At 38.7% G+C, this 19,788-nt stretch overlaps 1 protein-coding gene across 2 annotated transcripts in view; it reads right to left on the bottom strand.

Moving 5' to 3' along the window:
* PRUNE2 (prune homolog 2 with BCH domain) overlaps nt 1-19,788 on the bottom strand; it is a 144,214-nt gene that overhangs the window by 27,278 nt on the left and 97,148 nt on the right. Inside the window, exons 1-3 of one of the 2 annotated variants that reach the window (XM_075078715.1) lie at nt 16,654-16,741; nt 1,787-1,866; nt 671-871 (exon numbers count right to left, since the gene is read on the bottom strand). In XM_075078715.1, the coding sequence (XP_074934816.1) occupies nt 671-871; nt 1,787-1,844 (259 nt within the window). In that variant the 5' untranslated portion in view covers nt 1,845-1,866; nt 16,654-16,741. Of the gene's footprint in view, nt 1-670; nt 872-1,786; nt 1,867-16,653; nt 16,742-19,788 lie in introns of those variants that run through there. The other variant, XM_075078716.1, reaches the window with a different exon arrangement.

Genomic DNA, 19,788 nt, shown 5'->3' with positions numbered 1-19,788 from the left:
CTTATATGGTTCTTAAGGTACTAGCAAGGCATGAGTGTTTACGTCAGGAGGGTAAGTAAAATGAGTAAGACAGCGTAAAACACTTTTATACCACATGAGAGAAAATCATTAATATGTGAAGAAAGAGTGAAGTATCCATTGCACACTTCAGGGTGTATCTGTACTGTACAAGTAGCCCTGCTGGGAAAGCATATTTAAGTTGGTGGAATAAGGAATTCTGTTGTTCCACCACCTGAGCTAGCTTTATCATGCCATGCACACACCTTCCATGTCTCAGCTTTCCAACCACACATGGGAATGAAAAAAAGACTGTTTTCACTAACAAAACCCCTCTCTCACCATGCTGCATCTACTTCATTTATACTGCAAGCTCTTTGATGCAGCTTATGTCAGCCAACACATTCTGCACAATGTTATATCCCTAGGTACTACTGATGTAACTGTAATCTAGAGCTAGCCAGAGCTGCACGGAGGTGCAGTTAGCTATAGCATTCTCTACAACAGAGAGCAACTGCTTTCTTCTTCTTGAACAAGTCTTTTCAGACAAGTCCTATGGTACTGGACAAAGACAGGACTTTGAAATTGATTCTCTCTAGGTAGCTCTTCTTATTTTTTTTGATCAGCTGTACTACGTCTTTCTGAACTCTACATTTACAGTCTTGAACATTACCTTGTCCGGTGTATTCAAAAGAGTCTGCTTCATCAGGAGTGTCAAGGTCATCGACATTGATGTCGATTTCGTCTGGCGTATCCAAATTATCATCAGAAAGTATTGACCCTTCACTCTGGTCCAAAGAGAGATTGATATTTGGAGCAGTGAGCTTTATCCTTCTGGGGTGGGAGCCGTTAAGGTCAAGAGAATTGGGAGGTTCTGAAAAAAGAGGAAGAAAAAAAAGAACTTTATTGCCTCCATGTACAGATCATCTCCCAGATACTTAACAATCACCTTCAAACACACTGGGACAGATCAATTTTAGTAACACCAAGCCATTTGAGACCACCTAACATAAAACATAAATACCAAGATTAATGTTTAAAGAAATATAACAAGCATCTCCACAAATGGCAGATATAGCTGGGAGCTTTTAAATTATGCAAACTCCAGATTCACTTTTTTTGCAATCATCAGATGAAAATCAAGCCATGGACATGCTCTGACCAACAATGTTTAAAAATTTAAAGAGCAATATAAAAGTCATTGGAGTCATGAACCAAGACATTGCTGAATCCTGGAAAAATTCATATGAGTGAAAATCCACTGTAAACATTTGTTTTCTTATGCACTTGGTGCTATTCAAATGGTGCTGATTTGCAAGTAACTATGTCTTCAGTTTTAACTATATAATATTTATTCAATACAGTAACAGAAGTTAAAATACCTCTGAGTCTCAATCAGTCTTAAATAGAAGTAGTCTTCAACAAGACAAAAGCTAGGTTTGTCTTTGCCACTTGCCACTGCATTGTGTGGCACATTTCAAGTTGTTCTGTCTGAAGTATTCTAACTTAGTTCACTTAGACAGTAGTCAAATATAAGATAAATAACAGAGATTACTTAAACTTCACATGGACTAAACAAGTTATCACAACAATGCACGAGAGAAAACGGCACACTACAATTATAATATCTCAAGTGAAGAAGAAAATTGACTAAATAAAGCAAAGTTAACACTTTTTATTTCTAACACTGAACTGATTCTTTACCAGCACAGAAACATCCTTCTTACTGCATAATTAAATGCCAAGGGGATAAGAAAAAATTAAGAAAATGAGGAACAGCTTCTCTCACCAGGTCTCATCTCTGTAGAACTGGGGCTTAGTATGCCCTGAGCAAAGGGGATGTCCATTCCCACATACTCTTGTACCAACCTGAGGGGTTAAAATACAAAGCAGAGTCTTAAAGAGATGCACAGGTTGACCTTGCTATCAATACAGCTCATGTGATCTCATACAGAACTGAAATTTTCCTCAACATAGCCACTACTGAAGTCTGATCAAAAATTGATATAAGTGAGAAACAAACACAGCTGTGCCAGTTCTACTGTGCAGTTCTTACCCTTTATTTATGCACATCTGTTGAGCCTTTGGAGACTACAGGTCACACAAAAGCACTTTTACTTGGACTAAGACATAGCACTGAATAATAACAGGCTGGCAAACATCAAAGTTTCTCATCTTGTACAAATGAAGCTGGTCTTTGGTCATCTAGCAAACCAGACGCACCATTGCAGGGAGCTTCAGCTACTCTTTGCAAACAGCATGCCACAGTTAAGAGTTCCATAACAGTATTTTCATTGCCGTACATACAGTTACTGTTGAGCAAAAAATGAGATGAGTGACTTTTATCATTCTTTTGATATAATTTGTGCTTTAGCACAACGCTGACTCAAACCAGTCATTTTGCAAGACTGAAACAGTGATGTCCTGCATTGAATAACTACAGAAAGCACAAAAGTGAGAATTAAAACTACATCACAGATTTTCAAAGACTAAGATGTTGCACAATACCCTACCTAGACTCGATTTTAAGGAAGATACTAAGAAATTATATTTAACTTACCTACATAAGTCTAGGTATTAAGAGGTGAAAATAACAACGAAGGTGTTTGACTGTTTAAAGCAAATTGACTTGAACTGTTTTCATGTCTATTTTCCATTCAAGTATTTTACAAAACACTTGCTGGGAGGATGATTCAACTGCAGATAAGAAACATGCTATATTTCCAGGACACTCTTGACAGCTTCCAAAGTATATGCATTAAAAATGTATGACTCAAAAAAAGCTTTATTTTATCAAAATAATTATAGCATTTTTCCTATATTCCTGTTCCAAACTCTTTAATTTTTAAAAAATAATTTCTACTTTCACTAAAGCTGGAGAACAGATAATTTTTACACTTTGATAAACAGAGCTGTGATGAGATCAAAGAAGGAACTTTTCCCTGCCATGGCATCAGCTAGCTCTATTCTGAAGGATTTGGCTGAACAGGTCTGAACAGGCTTGGCTTGTCGCTCCTGCAGTTTCTTCCTATCCTTGCTTTTTCCATGGGGACTACCCTCATTATTTACTGTGTATAGACAAGAATCTTCTGGGCAATCAATGCAGCAGATTATAGTTTTGTAATTTCTTGTTAATGTCATATTAATTATATAAAAACATATACATGTAGGCCTGCCTACAAGTGAGCCAAAGGCTTTACCACGCTTAAAGTTGCGAAAGATCTTTACCTCAAGCCCATACTATCAAGTTCCCAATACAGACAGGCAAATTAGTGAACTCCCACTTTTCGTGTGAGGCCACAGAGAATACAGACAATATAAAGCTAGGGTCAAACACGTTTGTGCTGCTCAACTCATGACCAGGCCTTCTCTCCCAATAAAAGCAGACACATATTAATCTTGCTAATATTACCAGATTTATCCCCACATACTGTAGAGTACGTCTTTCACAAATACAGAGATTAACTGCTTAATGATATCCACAAAACACGCCCATTCTGGAATATATTTAATTATTGTCAAATAAGGATTGAAATATTCTTTTTCTTTGGATACACAATAGAACAGTAGAGAAATTTGATCAAAGTATCCTACTCATGAATAAAATGAATGGCACAAATTGTCTGTAATGTACCACTTCTTTTTTTTCTGCTCTGTAGCATCACCTGTGTTCAGAAGCTGTACCGAAAACTGATACACAGAATACCATCACAGTTTACTTAGAAAAGGTAAATAAATCATTAGAGCCTTTGGCTTTTTTTGGTGTCTATTCAATTCATAGTAAAATAAGTGTAATGAGGTCTTATTTATTAATCTGAACTTAACAGAGACAAATCTGAATTCTAAAGAAGCACTCTAAGTAACAGCCGGATAAGGGAAGAAACCATTGTGGTGGAAACAGTGCCGGGGAAGGATGAATACTACTAATCCATTTTAAATTCAGATTAAGATTTTATTTGGGGCTTTATTAACCTTTTCAAATATGAAACTATGAAAAGTTCTTGGATTAAAGCAGCTCAGGACTACTTAGATGATGACTTATGGGTACTCAAATTGTATAGGTTGGCTGGTCTGAACATGGTTTTGATACTTATATATAAACATTCATTTGTAAAACCTCTTACAGCCTTATCACACCAAATAACAATTCCTTACTGAACAAGCTTCAGAAATCACTGCAGGAAATTATTTGAAAGGAAATGCTCTTCTTTCAAGTTGTGTGAAGAGCGAACTACAGGACGACAGTGTATTTTCGGGCTTTCTGTATTAAAAAGAGACAGTATTCTCTGCAGTAAGCCTGTAAAAATGAGCAGAATGAAAATCTCTGTATGATAAGAGCATAAGTGAGTTTTATATACTCTATCCCTACAGAAACAGTGACAATTATAATCTGAAAAAAGCAATTTCCCACAAGTAATAAATTCAGGATTTTGAGAGTTGCCTAAAATTTTTGCAATGCTTAGGACAGAATTATCCTGACATTTTTAGGATTGCCTCAAGACTGCTTTTCTCCCTGTGGCATCCTTATCTTTTTTTAAAAAATGTGTATGTACTTGGGGCTGGCATTGCTGCTTTCTCTAGAATCTCTTACAATTTCACAACATAAATTTCAAATGTTCTGCTCTCAGTGGGACCACTACTGCTGAGTTAAACCAGAATTTTATATTACAGCTGTGTTTACAAGAATGGTACATTTCTAGGGGATTGTAAGATAAATGTGTTTCATATCCTTTTGTTTTAATTTCTACTGAAATACAGCTACTGCTACAGGCAATATACTCAAAAATACCCCTCACGTAGGGATTACAAGTAAACAGCATCAGAATTTGTCTGAAAATCTCTAAATTCACTTTGATGGCACAGTGTTTTTAGTGTCAATAATCCATATCATTCATATTGGGATATTTGGTTTGGGAAGCAAGAGCCTGCAATCCTAAAAGACCTGGGACAAGGCAGGCCATTAAAAATCAGTTCAAGCCTAGTTACAAAAGCATGGCTGACACAAGGTTATCCATTGTATTTTCAATCACATAAAAGATGGTATCACCTTTCAGAATTTTTTTAGCTGAGATTAGATTTTTTTAAATTGTGTCAGTTTCTCAGTTACTGTCAAATAAAAAGTCAATAGGCTTTTTGGAAAGAGTCTGACTCTGGAGTTAGTAATCCTCTTCCCACATCCCTCGTGTTTCATCCAAACAGATTAAAGACTCCTTACCAGTCATACATACTCTTATGTTTTGTGAGAGTTCATATATTTTAAAAGCCATTGTTAATATTTGTTCAATCATAAATTAATAGGCAATACAGGCATCTTCCAAACCTGGTGCGTTTAGAAAGCCAGTCACAGAGCATGGCTCTGTGACATAGTACTCAACAAACAGCTCCAGACTCCCCATCAGTGTGAGAATGAGCAAGATATGGACAAAGCTCATTTTCTGCAGACATAGCTCCCCATTTTCTAATGGATTTCGAGAGCATCCTATGCTCAGCAGCTCAACACCTTCCACAGTAATTTCTGGCTGTGCACAAGCTCTCAACAGAGCTCAGTAGGAACCCCAATAATGGAAGATGGACTCCAGAAATTTAAATTAAGCAACTACCTCCTCTTCCTTTCTGCAGGCTACTTCACTGGTGACTAATGACAGGACCTGAGGGAATGGCAGGAAGATGTGCCAGGGGAGGGTCAGGTTGGGTATTAGGAAAAGGTTCTTCACCCAGAGCATGGTGGAGCTCTGGAACAGGCTCCCCAGGCTGGTAGTCACGGCACTGAGCCTGACAATATTCAAGAATAACTTGCACAATGCCCTCAGACACCTGGTGTGAATTTTGTGGTTGTCCTGTGCAGGGATGGGAGCTCGACTCAGTGATCCTTGCGGGTCCCTTCCAACTCAGGACATTCAGAGGCAGAGACATACTTCTGAAGTTCTGACTTACAAAATTCCATGCCTTTCATACAGGTGCAACTGATGCCAGGGATGATGTGACCAAAAGTATTAGAAAAACAAAACACTTGGGTTTTTTTACTTGTAATGAATGCTCCTTATTGAAGAAGTAAATGAAGTTACTTTAGAACACTCCTTCGAATCAGAGGTTACTGGACTGATTAAAAAAAAAGGATCTTTCACTCAGAACAGAGGTCAAAGTCAAATAGGCTTTTTGTGTCATAAATGACTTCTTTTATGTGGTACACAGACCAGTCATTTAAGGATCAGCTGCACAGGGAATCAAGTTACTGCATATTTGCTTTGATAACTCAGGTCTATATACTTGTTCAGAAGTAGCTAAAACTCCCGTTTCTCAAAGGTGGATCAAAGAAAGATACCAAATTCTTATGAAAGCAGGAGAGAGAGGCTGGGGGGTGCAATCCTTTCCTTGCTCTTTGTTGGTTCAGATATTCTTACAGCTCAATAAATTAATAATCTTTAAATAATTCTTAGTGCTGCCTCAAATCAGTATTTCTCAGGAAAAAAAATTATCCTTCCTGACTTTTCTAGGTACAGCAGCATTCTGCTATTTTGGAAAGAGAAGCTCTAAATATTCACAGCAATATCTCATAATCCCTATGGGCTGTGCTGCCTCACCCTTGTGTCATATGTGATATATCACCAGTTTCTCAAGCTGCTCTGCCACTATTACATATCAGGAAGTTATTTTCTTTAGTCTGAAACAAATAATCTCTCCAATAGGTTGTTCTGAACAAATACGTACAACCTGCAAAACAGAGCAACATTAATCCAACAGTGAACACCACCTTTCTAAAATTAATCTCTCCATTCCAACGCACCACAACTTGCTCACCAGCCAGACTTTAAATCTTATGCATTTTCCAGGCTTCTGTACTCACTAATGCAAAAGTTTAATCTCAAGTGGTGCCCACAACTGCCAAACACTCTTTCTATATAAGTAAATCGTGTTTCTTCCATGCTGTTCCCTCTATACACAGAAATACTTCTATACGTAAATTTTGACATGATGTTGAAGGTTTGCATAAAGTTTCAAAGCATGATTAGTAAAAGGAATGACATGGATGAAACCACCTCAGCTCATATTAATAGATGCTTGTTTTGGAAACTAAATGGGAGGAGGGAGATGAAGTACAATGAAAAGATTATTCAGAGACTAGATATTTGGCTTTTCTCATATTCTCAAATTCCACACATTACACAGGTACACCCTGGTCTTGGATGAAATAAAAGTCCTGCTCATAGCCCACTGCCTCATTAGTTTGCACTGAAAAATTGAGCTGTTTTGAGGAAGAATGCATTAACTGTGACCTTTTAGGTACAAAAACAAGGTAAGGGAACTTAAGTTCTTCCTCGAGTCATTTTTGCAGAACACAGGCAGCAAAAAGTACTTTTCCTTCGAACCCCTCCCTTCCTCACCCTGTTACACTGTCCTTATGCAAGCACAGAGACCAGGAAAGGAGAAGTGGGAACTTGAGGGATTGGACATTACAGCATCATATTTTCCTTGGAAAGCATGAAAAAGCCCATGGCGTTTATCCAGTAACGCCTGTCCACTGTCTCTGAGAGTGGCTCCATCTGAAAATGCCCTTGTGATTATGCAGGGTTTACGTGTTTTGCCAGGCCAAGGACAGAGCACACAATAAGCCTGTCTTTGACCCTTCCACTGACAGAGGTGACCTACTGATGGCTTTCACAGCATTTTGATTGCTCCACCTGGAGAATGTCTAAACTTTTTTGGACAAACTGAGAATGCTGTTCTTCCATACTCAGAAGCAATAAAAAGCCTCAGAAGTGGATCCTAATGCAAATCTATAAGCACTCCACAAATCAGAATTTACACCAAGGAAGAGCTGACACAAAGTGTTTCCTTAATTGTTATAGTCCTCCTCAGTTTACAGCTCTGTGCTAGAGATATTTATATAAATTTAAAGCCAAAATATCTCACCAGATAGCTAACTTACAAAGAATATTTTGATATCATCCATCTCTGTAGGTACTCCAACATTCACCTTACCTCATATAAAAGAACAGCAAAATCCATTCTATTACCACAATTAAACACTAGACACATAATTCCATTTACAGAACAGAAACTGTTTTTGCATTTATATACACATAAAACATCTTTCCCTTTGTTTCATGTGTTACATATGTGTGTTCCAAGCTTGTGGCTTTTAATTGCTGTTCCGTTTCTGTTCAGAAACAGCTGAAGATTAGAAGTTCACAGACACTTGCTACACAACAGCATGTTTTAAAACAACAGCAAGTACCTACTTTCTGAAATCATTACTCTTTCTTGGAATGCTCAGAAAAGGCAGAACATAGTAATTCTGTCCTTTGTTGTAAATAGAGAATGGTTCTTGTTATAGACACAACTCCATAAACCACAACTGAGATGTGTTCCTTCAGAGACCTTTAATGCTAGTGGACTAATAACAAAACCTAATTTAATGTGCATGTGTTTGCATTTTGATGCTTATTGTGCATGTAAGAACTGTTCTACAAGCAAAGTCAGAGAACTGTTGGACATACTTCAGTATCAGCTGTGTCTATAGCCAAAAGGAGATGCTATAGGAAATAAAGCATTAGTATATGAAGTTGAAAAATAAACCCTAACAAAATACGGGCTTTAGTCTGAAGAAAGTTTGATGAAAATACACAGGAAGCAACAGAGAAAGAAGCCAGTAACATTAGTCCCTGTGGAATAATCGCTGGAGGTGACTTAGAAATTAAACTTATGTTTTCAGAAAAGGTACAGCACTGAAGAAGCTGTCAGGGTGAAGTGCAGCTGACAGGTGAGGAATCCATTCCATGGAAGTTCCCTAGTAACCACAGATGTTGGCAATGCCAGAAGAACTTGGCGTACTGACTCTAAGAGGAGTTGTCCAGAGGGTGGAGCAGTGTGGAGGCATCATGGCCAGGCCCTGTGATAAATGGGAACTCGAGGTACCATGGAGCTGGTACGCTGCACATTTGCCACCCTGGGCCAACAGTCCATCATACTTTTGACAAAATACTGTCCTTTTGGTGAACTTTGCTCATTATAATATCAAAACACACCTCCATCCCAAAAGTTACCTGCCTCTAAGTTGCGACCACCCCTCACTGGGCATGCGCTTTGAATTTCTTCTAGTCTATGCTTTTAAAAGTAAAGTAAGAAAATTTTACACCAATCATAATAAAGCTATGTATGAGTAGAGTCACTCAAGCTCCACCTGAAAGATAAAAAATAGTATAAAAGCTGTGAAGAGAAAGGGGGTGTTAGGGAAGATACTATCGCATACCACTCTGACTTGTGGGACAAGTCGATGGGCTGAGCCTCTCTTCCCCCACACTGGGATGCCTTTGGGTAAGATTGGGTGCCTCTGTAGAGTCACTTTAAATTCCTAACATTAGAGTTGCTTTGTTTCATATTAGAGTTGCTTCATATTTGTTTAGAATACTTGTAGCCTAGCAGTGTACTCATATCTTTGGTATTTATGTGTGGTTTGTAACCAGCAATCTTATCACCGCTAATCCAAAGAACCTGTGTATCTGTTGCTTTAATAAATTGTACTATTCATAAATCTAGCCGTGATTGTTCTCATTGAACGTGACTGGCCTGGGCATCTGCCAAATTAGTTACTAACAACAAATACTCTGATGAGTGGTTACTTCTACAACCCTTAGAAAATAAACTATTGACCAAGTCTGAGACTAAGACTGGACTTAGCCACACCTAGACTCCTCTTGGAGGAGGAGTTTAGAAAGCAAACAGGTCCTGTCTGAACCTCGCGACTCAATGGTAGGGTCTCTTCCTAGCCACTCCTCAGACTTCTACCATTAACGCAACAGTCCCAAAAAAATCCAACTGGATTGTGCACTAAGAGAAGAAACCCATTCGCAAATGCATTCACTGAAAACAAACCACAAAATTTCTTCCTAAAACTAGTCCTTTGCTACAAAACTTCTGGATAATAAACAAAAATTTGTACCATTGCCTACTCAGAGATAAAGGAGGCTGCAGTGCGCATTTTTTAGGTTCAGCAGAATTAATGATCCCTATACTGTAGTGGAGCATGCAACAAATCAGTGTCACATACACCGTGCAGAATTCAGTCAATATCAGTTACAGACTATGCTTCAACTCCATCCACATACCAAGCAAAAGAGCATATTGGAGGGAATCCACTCTAGGATATGTGAGACTAGAAAAAAGTCATTACTTTTACTCAGAGCTGCGTAGAATAATCATACTGTATACAGGTGACTTGTAAAAATGGATTAATTTTATAACCTCCCGAGAGCTGCATTTAGCAACCATATGTTAGTATACCAAATTAACTGTCTTTCTATTGCTATTTATTTGGTAGCTCTTAATCACAAATTAGTTCAGGAAAAATCTATAGACTAAGCACTGGAATTTATGCATAGCATGAGACGTCTATTCCTATCTCTGGAAGCAACCCAAAAAAACTCCAAAAATAATTATCTGTGGTGCTTTGTTAGAGCCAAAAGCTTTATTAATCAAACATCTGTACAAATGTTAACTAATCATTGTCATACCGTTGCTCAGTAGATAAACACATGCTGATATTCCCATTTTACAGAAAAACATGTCATTTTCTCAATAGCCACAGAACAAACAATTGCTAAAAATTAGTAAAAGTCATAACTTCCTAGTTTTTCACACTTCACTCTTCAGATTTAAAGCTTCTTCTACTGATTATACTGTTACTTGATGTTTTTCATGTGCTGATTTTTTACTCCATTTTCAGCATCAAAGTTGGATGAAGAAGTTAGGCATGTCTGTAAGAGGTAATATTCTTTCCGTAGGACAACCCTATATTGTAGTCAGATGATTTAAATGGTTTGCATTTCAGTATGCTAACTGAAAACATGTTAAAATTCTCGCTTTGGACCACTGAATAAATTTTTTAACCATTCTTTATGAAAATGTTTCCTAGTCTCCAATCACCTTCACTGTTTAGTATCTGTTTATCTAGCCATCTTTTTTCCTTGTTTTTCTTTTTAAATCTATAATGTAAGCCTCAATTTCTCCCAGGTAGCCACTCATAGTAGTAGGCTCTCCCGTCTGCTTTTATCAGTTAAAAAATAAAAGCCACTATTCTTAAGCACACGCTGCCGCTTTCACTGCTGCTAGGCAGCCACAGGCTGTCTGTCCTGACTCCTTGCCAGCTCCCTCCCCGTGACACAGTGCAAGAGAAGCAGGCAAAGCCAGGGAGGGATGCAGGGAGCCACGGAGGGACAAATCTAAGTAAATAGATGAATGATAATGGGGTTCACTAGTCTACTTCAGCAACCTTACGCATATGCCCATGGATGAGGAAGGCTTATGGAAGGAATCCAGGGGTCTAGGCTTCTTCAATTATCTGTGACTTCCAGCCACATGAAATAAAAAGGTACCTCAATACAGAAGAAGGGAAATTGGATTTAAGTCCCAAACCTAGAATGTCTTGTTGAAATGGGGTCTTAGGAATGCAAGCCAGGCTGATGCTGCCTCCAGCAGATCTCAGAGTCCCCAGAAGTCTCTTCCTAAAGGTTTTTCACCAGCAGGTCACAGGATGCTACAGGAAAGATAGCTCAACCCAATGAACAACTATTTAATACCTTATCTTGTCCTTTCTCCATCCCCATGCATTATTAACCATGCACCATTCAAACGCTGCTCTAGACACAGGACAATCAGTCCTTTCTGGGGCTTTTCAAAGCTGCTAATCCCCTATTGGGCATTTCCAAACATTATTTAACATCCCTTGGACAATAGCTTCATGAGTTAAAGATAAGAAATTATTCACTGTTACAAAAGAGAAATGGAGAAATTAACTTGATTGTGAGTTCCTGATATGTGATGTCTAATAATGTTTGGGGGTTTTCTGAATACATAGCGTTTTATAACATCTTCTATATACCACTACTGATCCTTATAACTAGCTGGCACTGAAAGAGACTGGTACAGTCAGATACCAGTGGCTTCCTTTTGGCATCCAGGAAAAGAAGAGTCAGACAGGGGTCAGAGGAGAAGGATGTGCATTTCAAGCAGCTGCTGACTCCTAGTGACCTGCCCTGCACCACATAACAACTTCATGCATGGATACGGACAGGACACAATTCCTTCGGGCAGTGTTATCTGACTGCACCCATGAAACAGCACTGTTCCCAACTATGTCTCTTACAGTGGAGTATAGAACCTGCTAGGCATTTCCTAGAATTACCATTTTAATAATATTCTCTTAACTCAATATTTTTCATGCAAAAGCAGGTAGAGAGTAACAAATTTTAAGGTAGAAATAGCATGCCACTTGACATCTGTTGCTCTGCTTTGGCATTGCATTCAGGTACCACCACATGGTCTTGCCCTCAGAGCAGGGTCTCTCCTCTGTTATATGCCTAGCTCAATGCTGCTTAATCTTTACTGAGCCAGTGGAAAGTTACTGGAATTAATAATGCAAAGTTGGAGAGCCTGTGTGATGGGTGCTCCTCCATCAATGTTGGAAGATCACAAGGTCTGGTAACAAGCTATGTAGGTTCAGTGCACTATTCACATTTAGAAGGCTTGTTTAAACCTACCTGATCTCTCTGCTCGTAATAAATGTTGTTAATATTCTACAGATAACATCTAGAGGATCTGTTAATCAACAACCATTGTTGCACAAACACTATAAATGCACTGTAACAAGGTAATGCCAGCAGAGAAAATAGGAGTTAAATCGATTTAATGTAAAAGATCCTTAAGTACAACGTGAAAATACATGTTGTTTGAAAACTGTATTTCTAAAAATTTATTAAAATGCTACGTTTAATCACAGATCTGGGATCCACCTTCCATTTTCATTAGGCAATGAATTATTCCTTAAGAAAACTCAGTTTTAGTTTTCCTCACTTTAAAACCAGTTTTCCTTCCAGCATGTGTGGTCCACAGTGACCATTTTCCTACCATACTGTGCTGTCAAGACCATTCATCAGAATACCTGCAGCTCCAAATGATGTATTTGGCACTTGAACAGCACTTGAAAAAACAGCATGCACCTTATACTCAGTGCAGCCATCTGCACTTTCAGGAAGTATGCTGATGCTTTGAGAGTACATAACAGGGTAGAAGTAGCAGGATTAGAAGCAGAAAATCTTTAGGAAGTTTTACATTTTATGCCCTACTGAGATTCACCAGTGGAGTTACAAGAACTTCTCTCCAACTATTTTTACAGTCTACACCTTATCAAGCACATTTGCTTCCAGATAAAGACATGCTAAATGCCTTGGACTACTCTTAACCATTAGTAATAACCACTCGTTCTGCAACTGAGCTAACTTCTGAACTTCATTAGCTATTTCCTGTTTTCTATTTGGCCTTTCTGTAATACTGTCAACATTTTGTGTTGCTTAATGGATTTGTTTCCCTGCGTGTATGAATGTTGACATGTACAATGATGATGATACTTATTACCATACTGTACTAGCTGGAATCAAATGTTTTAACAAAGCATCTTACAACAAGTGAATTTTGTCTTGCTTGCATGATAAAGTGTGTTTAGGGATGATTTTCTGAGCTGCTAATCATAACAACTCACTTAACGTCAAGATGTACAGATTTGTATCACTTTTACTGATCGGTCATTAAAGCATTAGGATTTTTCTAGCACTCCTTTGGTTTCAAGTTCAGCCTTTGCACAATTTATAATATGCTGATAGACAGGAAAAGATACATGGCAACATTTTTTTAATACCATATGACTTCTGTCTTTTCCTCCCTTCATAAATCTTTTTCTCTGGTCCTATTTATTACTTCATTCCTTACCCTTTTCAAACAACTTCTCTTCCTTCAATGCCTTAAATCTTGTGAATTTGTTCATGGCAGTTCACTGTACTGCCCAATTTCCATCTTTTCCATGTTAATGTAACTATGATTTCACAACTTATGATGTTCAATATTCTTATAATTTAGATCCATAACTTAACCTACTGCAGCAAACCTACAAATAACTAACAGCTACATCTTCCGTATCTTGGCCATGACTGAGCTAGAGAAAAGGCTCTAAAAAGATGTTGATGTTAAATTTCAGCCTCTCTTAAAGCTGCAGTTCTCAGAAACATAATAGATAGCAGGGGAATGTAAGTGACAATGCAGAATGTGGAGCAGCAATTTTAACGGGCAGATTAAAATAGAAATACCCTACTGGGTGTAAACTGGTAACTAAAAAGTTCCCATCCATATTGGATGATTTGTAGCTTGGGAAAAATACAGGAAAAGCCCAACCATGAGCCAGAGGAGAGACCTAATCAAGGCACATAAGCTGTACAGAAGCAGTAAAACTGGCACCAAACAAGGCAGTTTGCTGCAGCCTGCTAGCACTAGCAGGAGGTGTTCAAAGCAGGGAAGATTGTCAGACCCTGCAGTAGGCAGGTCTAAAAAGGCATGTGCAAAGGGAGACAAGAGATGCAGACAGTCACCAGTTTTCTTCAGAAGCAGAAGTCTGTCACTGAGTTGGAAGGGCCGCAGAAGCAGTAGGAAGATAAAAACCAACCTAACTGTATGTGAGAGGATAATGTCAGACATAGCAAAAATACTGTGAAAAAGCAGAGCAACAATAAGTGCTAGACTGAAGAAGTGATGCTCAGGAACGAGGTGAGAAAACCAAGCTCCTCCTTCCCGCACACAGCACTCCTCACACATTATAGCCCGGGAAATACAAGGGCAAGGTGAGCTATACGCTCTGCTACTTCAGACAAGCAGGCAGAGGTGAATCCTGCTGGGCTGCTGTCCATCAGACAGCTCTTTAGTTTTGCTGCCAGTGTTTTCTGCTAAGGAGAGTGATCTTGTTCTTGCAGGACACAATCAGGTTTCATCTGGTAGCCTGAGATATGGAAGTCTGATCTGCTGGTATTTTTCACAGCTGCAATGGCTATAGTGAAGACTGCAGTCTACAGGATATGCTACGAACTAATTTGAAATATCTGAATTAGTTAATTAATAAAATCCCGTAAAAGCTAAGCTATTTCCTTCAATGTCCAAAAGAAAACCAAGTAGATAAACTAAGAAATCTGTCAAACAATTGGATTGTCACTTCCATCCTCCCCTCTGCCTTGGTCTCATTTGCTGTTGCAGTAGCATTGTATTTTTCTCAATATTTGTACAAGGTCTGATAGGAAGAGTCTCCAGTCCTGAGAACACTACAGTGATAAAAACAGCTTTATCAATATTCACAGGTGCTGACAAAATTGTATTCCTACCCACACATTATTTCTTGGTAAGTTTGAGAGCCACATCTTTTGCCTGAACACACTGTGGCTTAACAATTGATTTTTTTTTCCTCTGCCTTTTTTTACAGATATATTACAAGCCGTTAAATCACATTGCTGTCACGTTACTGCTGAATATTATAGAGATGAAACCCCAACAGGCTGCTTGTAAAAGGATCCAAGTTTTTAAAGTAGTGAACTTATGCAAAAGATAGAGTTGTCTCTAACTACAGAGATTTTCTATAATATTGTCCACATTTATGCAGGACTAAAAAACAGCCAGAAAGGAATAAAAAGGCTATTTTGGACCGTCATACTCCCCCACCCCACAAGAGATAGCAGAGGAGAGTATGGGTGAGAGTAGTGGGACAAACACAGCAGCCTTGGAAAAAAAATGTTTTGGCAGGGTAAGGATTGGTGTGTATCGTTCCCCTCCCCTCTCCCCCCGCAGTTGCCTTAATGCCTCCTGACAGTGCTGCTACAGCTGTGTGCATCCTCCCTTTCTTAACACAGCTCTGCTTCCCAAGAGAAATAATAAAGATAAACCCAGAAGTCACATCTCTGCCTGCCCCCACTTACTTAGGACGATTCTGGCTAAGTGCACCTACCAAGCCTGCATACACTTCCTTTCAGTGTTGCTTTAAGTAGCTAATATTTAAACGTTCTATACATTTTCAATGCCTCCTGTACAGCACTATAATTTTTTTTTGCTTACCACACTTAAAACTGCCGAATATTTTCATTCTTTCATCACACACAGAAAAGCAAACAACTGAATGGAGCTGAAACAAGGTCCTATAATTAAATTTAAACAAAAATACTGACTGTACAAACCAACTTTTGCAGTAATTTTTCAGTCCTCTTACCACTGAGATTATTGCTGCATCCTTGATCAGTTAACCTTCAAAGATTCTATATCCTGTTCACTGCAACACTGTAGGAGGACATTGCAAAAAATTCAAAAATCATATGCTTCAGTTGCTTTTTTTTGTCATCAAAAACCTGAAAACAATACCGTTGTCAAGTGGTTTACAATGAGAGCTATCACAGACAATCACTATGCCAGTAATTAAGCAGTCTTAAAATCAAGTTATCTGCTGAAAATGCCCAAAGTTCATTCTTTTTGTTCCCACTATATCCTCAGAGCTAGGCAAGCAAGCTGAAAATAATCTAATATGCTAGGTGACTGTGCAGTGAAGTTTTGTTTCCTATTTACAAACACCGTGCCTGTGCCCAGACGAAAGAAATCCCGTTGAACTGGTGTAAGCTTCTCTCATACAGAGCTGCAACAGAATTAAAACGCAGCTGCCCGATTTTCAGTAATGAAGTCCTGGGTGCTTTGCATCATGCTGACAAACATTTTCCCTTTTTCTGTCTAAAGTAACTGTAACAATACAGCCATTAATCAGAAAACCTTCTGCATATCAGCCTTTCAGAGCAAAGAGACACTTACCTTCCAAGACTTGAAGAGGCCTTTTTATTGGGAAAATAATAAAGATGCTTTACTGCTGCACTTCAGCATCCCTCTTTCTGTAGCAGTTTACGAGGAATACAGATCCTCCACCATTTTCTTGTCACGTGGGTAGTGGTACTGCTAAATAAGGGTGATCACCTGCCTTCAGATAGCCGGCTGTGTGAACCAGCAGCTACCAGGCTTTGGTTAAAGGAGCACTTAAATGAATGCAGAGCTGTGCTTCAGCCGTGAAAATTACAGGGCTTTTTTTGACATTCCCTGTGGAGCTTTGTCAGAGCATCACCAAACTTTTATACAACGACTCAGCTGGCAGCAGTGAAAAGCTCCCCACTGTCTCATTTCAGAGCCAAATCAAAAGCTTGTGATGAGGCTGCATGACAAATGTTCTTACGGATTCAACCCGTCTCAGCCCTCATTTCTGTTTGCATTGTTGGTTATAGAGCACATGCATATTCAAACACGGTTTACATAATTAGTTAGGTTTGCAATTCAGCTATGGGAATGCAGATGCAAATTAAAAAAAAAAAACAGACACCTCAACCAACCACCAGTTCAGAAGGCAGGGTGAATTCTAGAAACACAAACTGTAAAAGCATGATATAGCAATGCTCATGGTCTGTGCTCTTGACTGTGTTTCTTAGCGGTGTGCTCGAAGGAAGGGCATTTCTCCCCATGCAGTGCAGTCCCATAGGCTGCTTTTACAAAAGCCTGTTGGGGATAGGGTCCCTAGAAACTCTGGGTTTCTTCCCAAACGCAAAACAGCTTGCAATTCCCTTGCAATTCCGTGGGGCTACAACAGCAAGCCAACAGGGCCTAGCACAGCCTAACCTTCAGCTCGTTTCTCCCTTCACACAGCACAACTCCTCCTTGAATATGAGTTACATGAGAACTGGAGATGTTTTCACATGAAATTGCTAGGCCACAAGCAGTCAAAAACAAACAAAACCCTAAATCCATTTTCCTTAGTCAGTACAGCTCCACGCACACCTACAGCACAGTGTAAAACTTCAGTGCCTCCCATCTTGCTCTTCATGGTATTGGTAATCCTACAGGGAAAGTTCTCATCATCTGCTAGAGATCTCCTGAGGAATCAGTCTCCAGCTGCTATTTTAAAGAACAGACCAACACCACCAAGTATTTAAAAAAGTTTTAAAAATCATCACCAATATGAAAACACATTTCTAGCTAGCTCTACATAAAATTTCCAACAATGGGGATATTTTTTAGCATTTTTTTCAGCTGGACAATCTTTAATTTATTTGAAATTAAAAGTCCAGACACCTGGAAGCTGCATTCAGGAAACAGAGCTATAAACTGTTTATGTACAATAGAAGTCATTAATAGCATGATTATGATGAAGCTATGAAATTAGTAACGTGGCAGAAGCTATGGCCTTGATCATCCGTGCTCAGAAAGACAAGAACGTTTCTGAGATTTTAGGACACTGCTGGGACCCACTAAGCTCACTGGGGCTCACTCTCAAAGTCAGGTCTGTGTCAACAGGGTTAAGTTTCAAAGCTCATTAATGCTTTAGGCTGAAATCTCATGTCATAGATCACATTGATTGGAATAAAATATATAGTGAATTAGCTCAGAAAACTGTGGGGTTTTGAACAGAGGGGAGGTTTTCATCTGACCAGTAAACTGTACTAATGTAGTTCAGGTCTTCTTCCTTTAGAAGCCCCCTCTATCAGCCCCATCTCACAATTCAGGTAAAATTTCAGGACCACAAATGAATACCAGTAAGTAGAGTTTTTTCCCTTCTAAACTTGTTTTTGAGTCACTTAAGTGTTGTTCTCCTCTTGTTAAAAGGTTTTTGTAAAGTACTTGGTATTTGGCATATAAATATTAATGCTGTTTTTACAAAAAAAAGGATCATCACCATATTGGCTGCTGCTATCGTTTAACAGCTGGCTCTGCAATGGGAAACTGGGTTTTTAGTTTTAATTAATTTTCTTCCTCCAGATGGTGATGGGAAGTACTGTATCACCCCAAAATTGATAACAAAAAAGACGGTTGTCATGAATTCATAGGCCAAATCAAGTAGAGGGAAAGAAATGGTGTTACTAAAGCCCATGCATGAACACATATGCTGTTACTTCCATCAATAAAAAAGGTTAGCAATGAGATTCACTGACATTAAAATAGATTATTACAAAATTTAAAAAAAAAAATTCATGAATTTACAGCTGTGTTGTGGAAACTTCCCTGCTCTGAATCTGTCCCAGGGATCCTTCTATTTTCACAGAAGCAACACATTCACAAAGATTCATATAAAATATGGAGCTGCTAATACTTTAATACTTAATGTATATTCCTACAATAATTATAATGGTATGACATATAATAATGTAAAATACATTAATTATATAGCTTCCCATCCTACATTCAGATGAACACTGAAATCTCAAGCTCTGAGCCAGCAGTCTGTAAGAGTTCTTGCAGACACCAGTCTAAACATTTTTTCAGTTTCAATTTGCCTTTTTACTTTTGTTGCAAGGCATTAACTTTCATTTACACGCACTTCCGTACAAGCAGCCTTCTCAATTGTTGCTCCTTTCCTTACATGTTTGTTTCTAACCTTTAAAGCATGCTCCTTCTGTTTAGTCAATTGTCACACTTTGTGCTGCCAAGTGGGAGACCTGAGTTCAATTCCCATTTCAAGTCCATAATCTTATAGTTCAGCAGGAGCTAGAAGCACCACTAAAGCAGCATGTGTGATCCCTAGCATACCTGGAATTGCTTTCCAACAAATCTGGCCAAATAATAAACAATCTTGACAGGACTGAAAAATGACAGCCCCATGGGTATGCAAGGAAAAAAAGGAAACACAGGCATCCAAAGGGAAGTAAAGGTTTCTTTGCAGAATGGGGCCTCTTTAAACACAACAGATTTTCAATCTTTTAGTCTTCCTATATATAGCAGCCTGCTTTGTCCATTGAAACAAGAAGCAAACCTGGGCTCCCTAATTCATTGCCTTATTCTAGTTTTGGGGTGATAGAACAGATTTTTTGAGAAAATACTGGGTGAAACCCTTGGTCCACCGGAGTCAATGAGAATTTCTTCACTGGTTCCATTCTGTCAGTATTTCAGTTCAATACTGGACATTGATAT

Source organism: Phalacrocorax aristotelis, chromosome Z (genome assembly GCF_949628215.1).
Source record: "Phalacrocorax aristotelis chromosome Z, bGulAri2.1, whole genome shotgun sequence".
In the NCBI taxonomy this organism is placed as follows: domain Eukaryota; kingdom Metazoa; phylum Chordata; class Aves; order Suliformes; family Phalacrocoracidae; genus Phalacrocorax; species Phalacrocorax aristotelis.
This window is presented reverse-complemented; position numbering and strand designations above follow the sequence as displayed.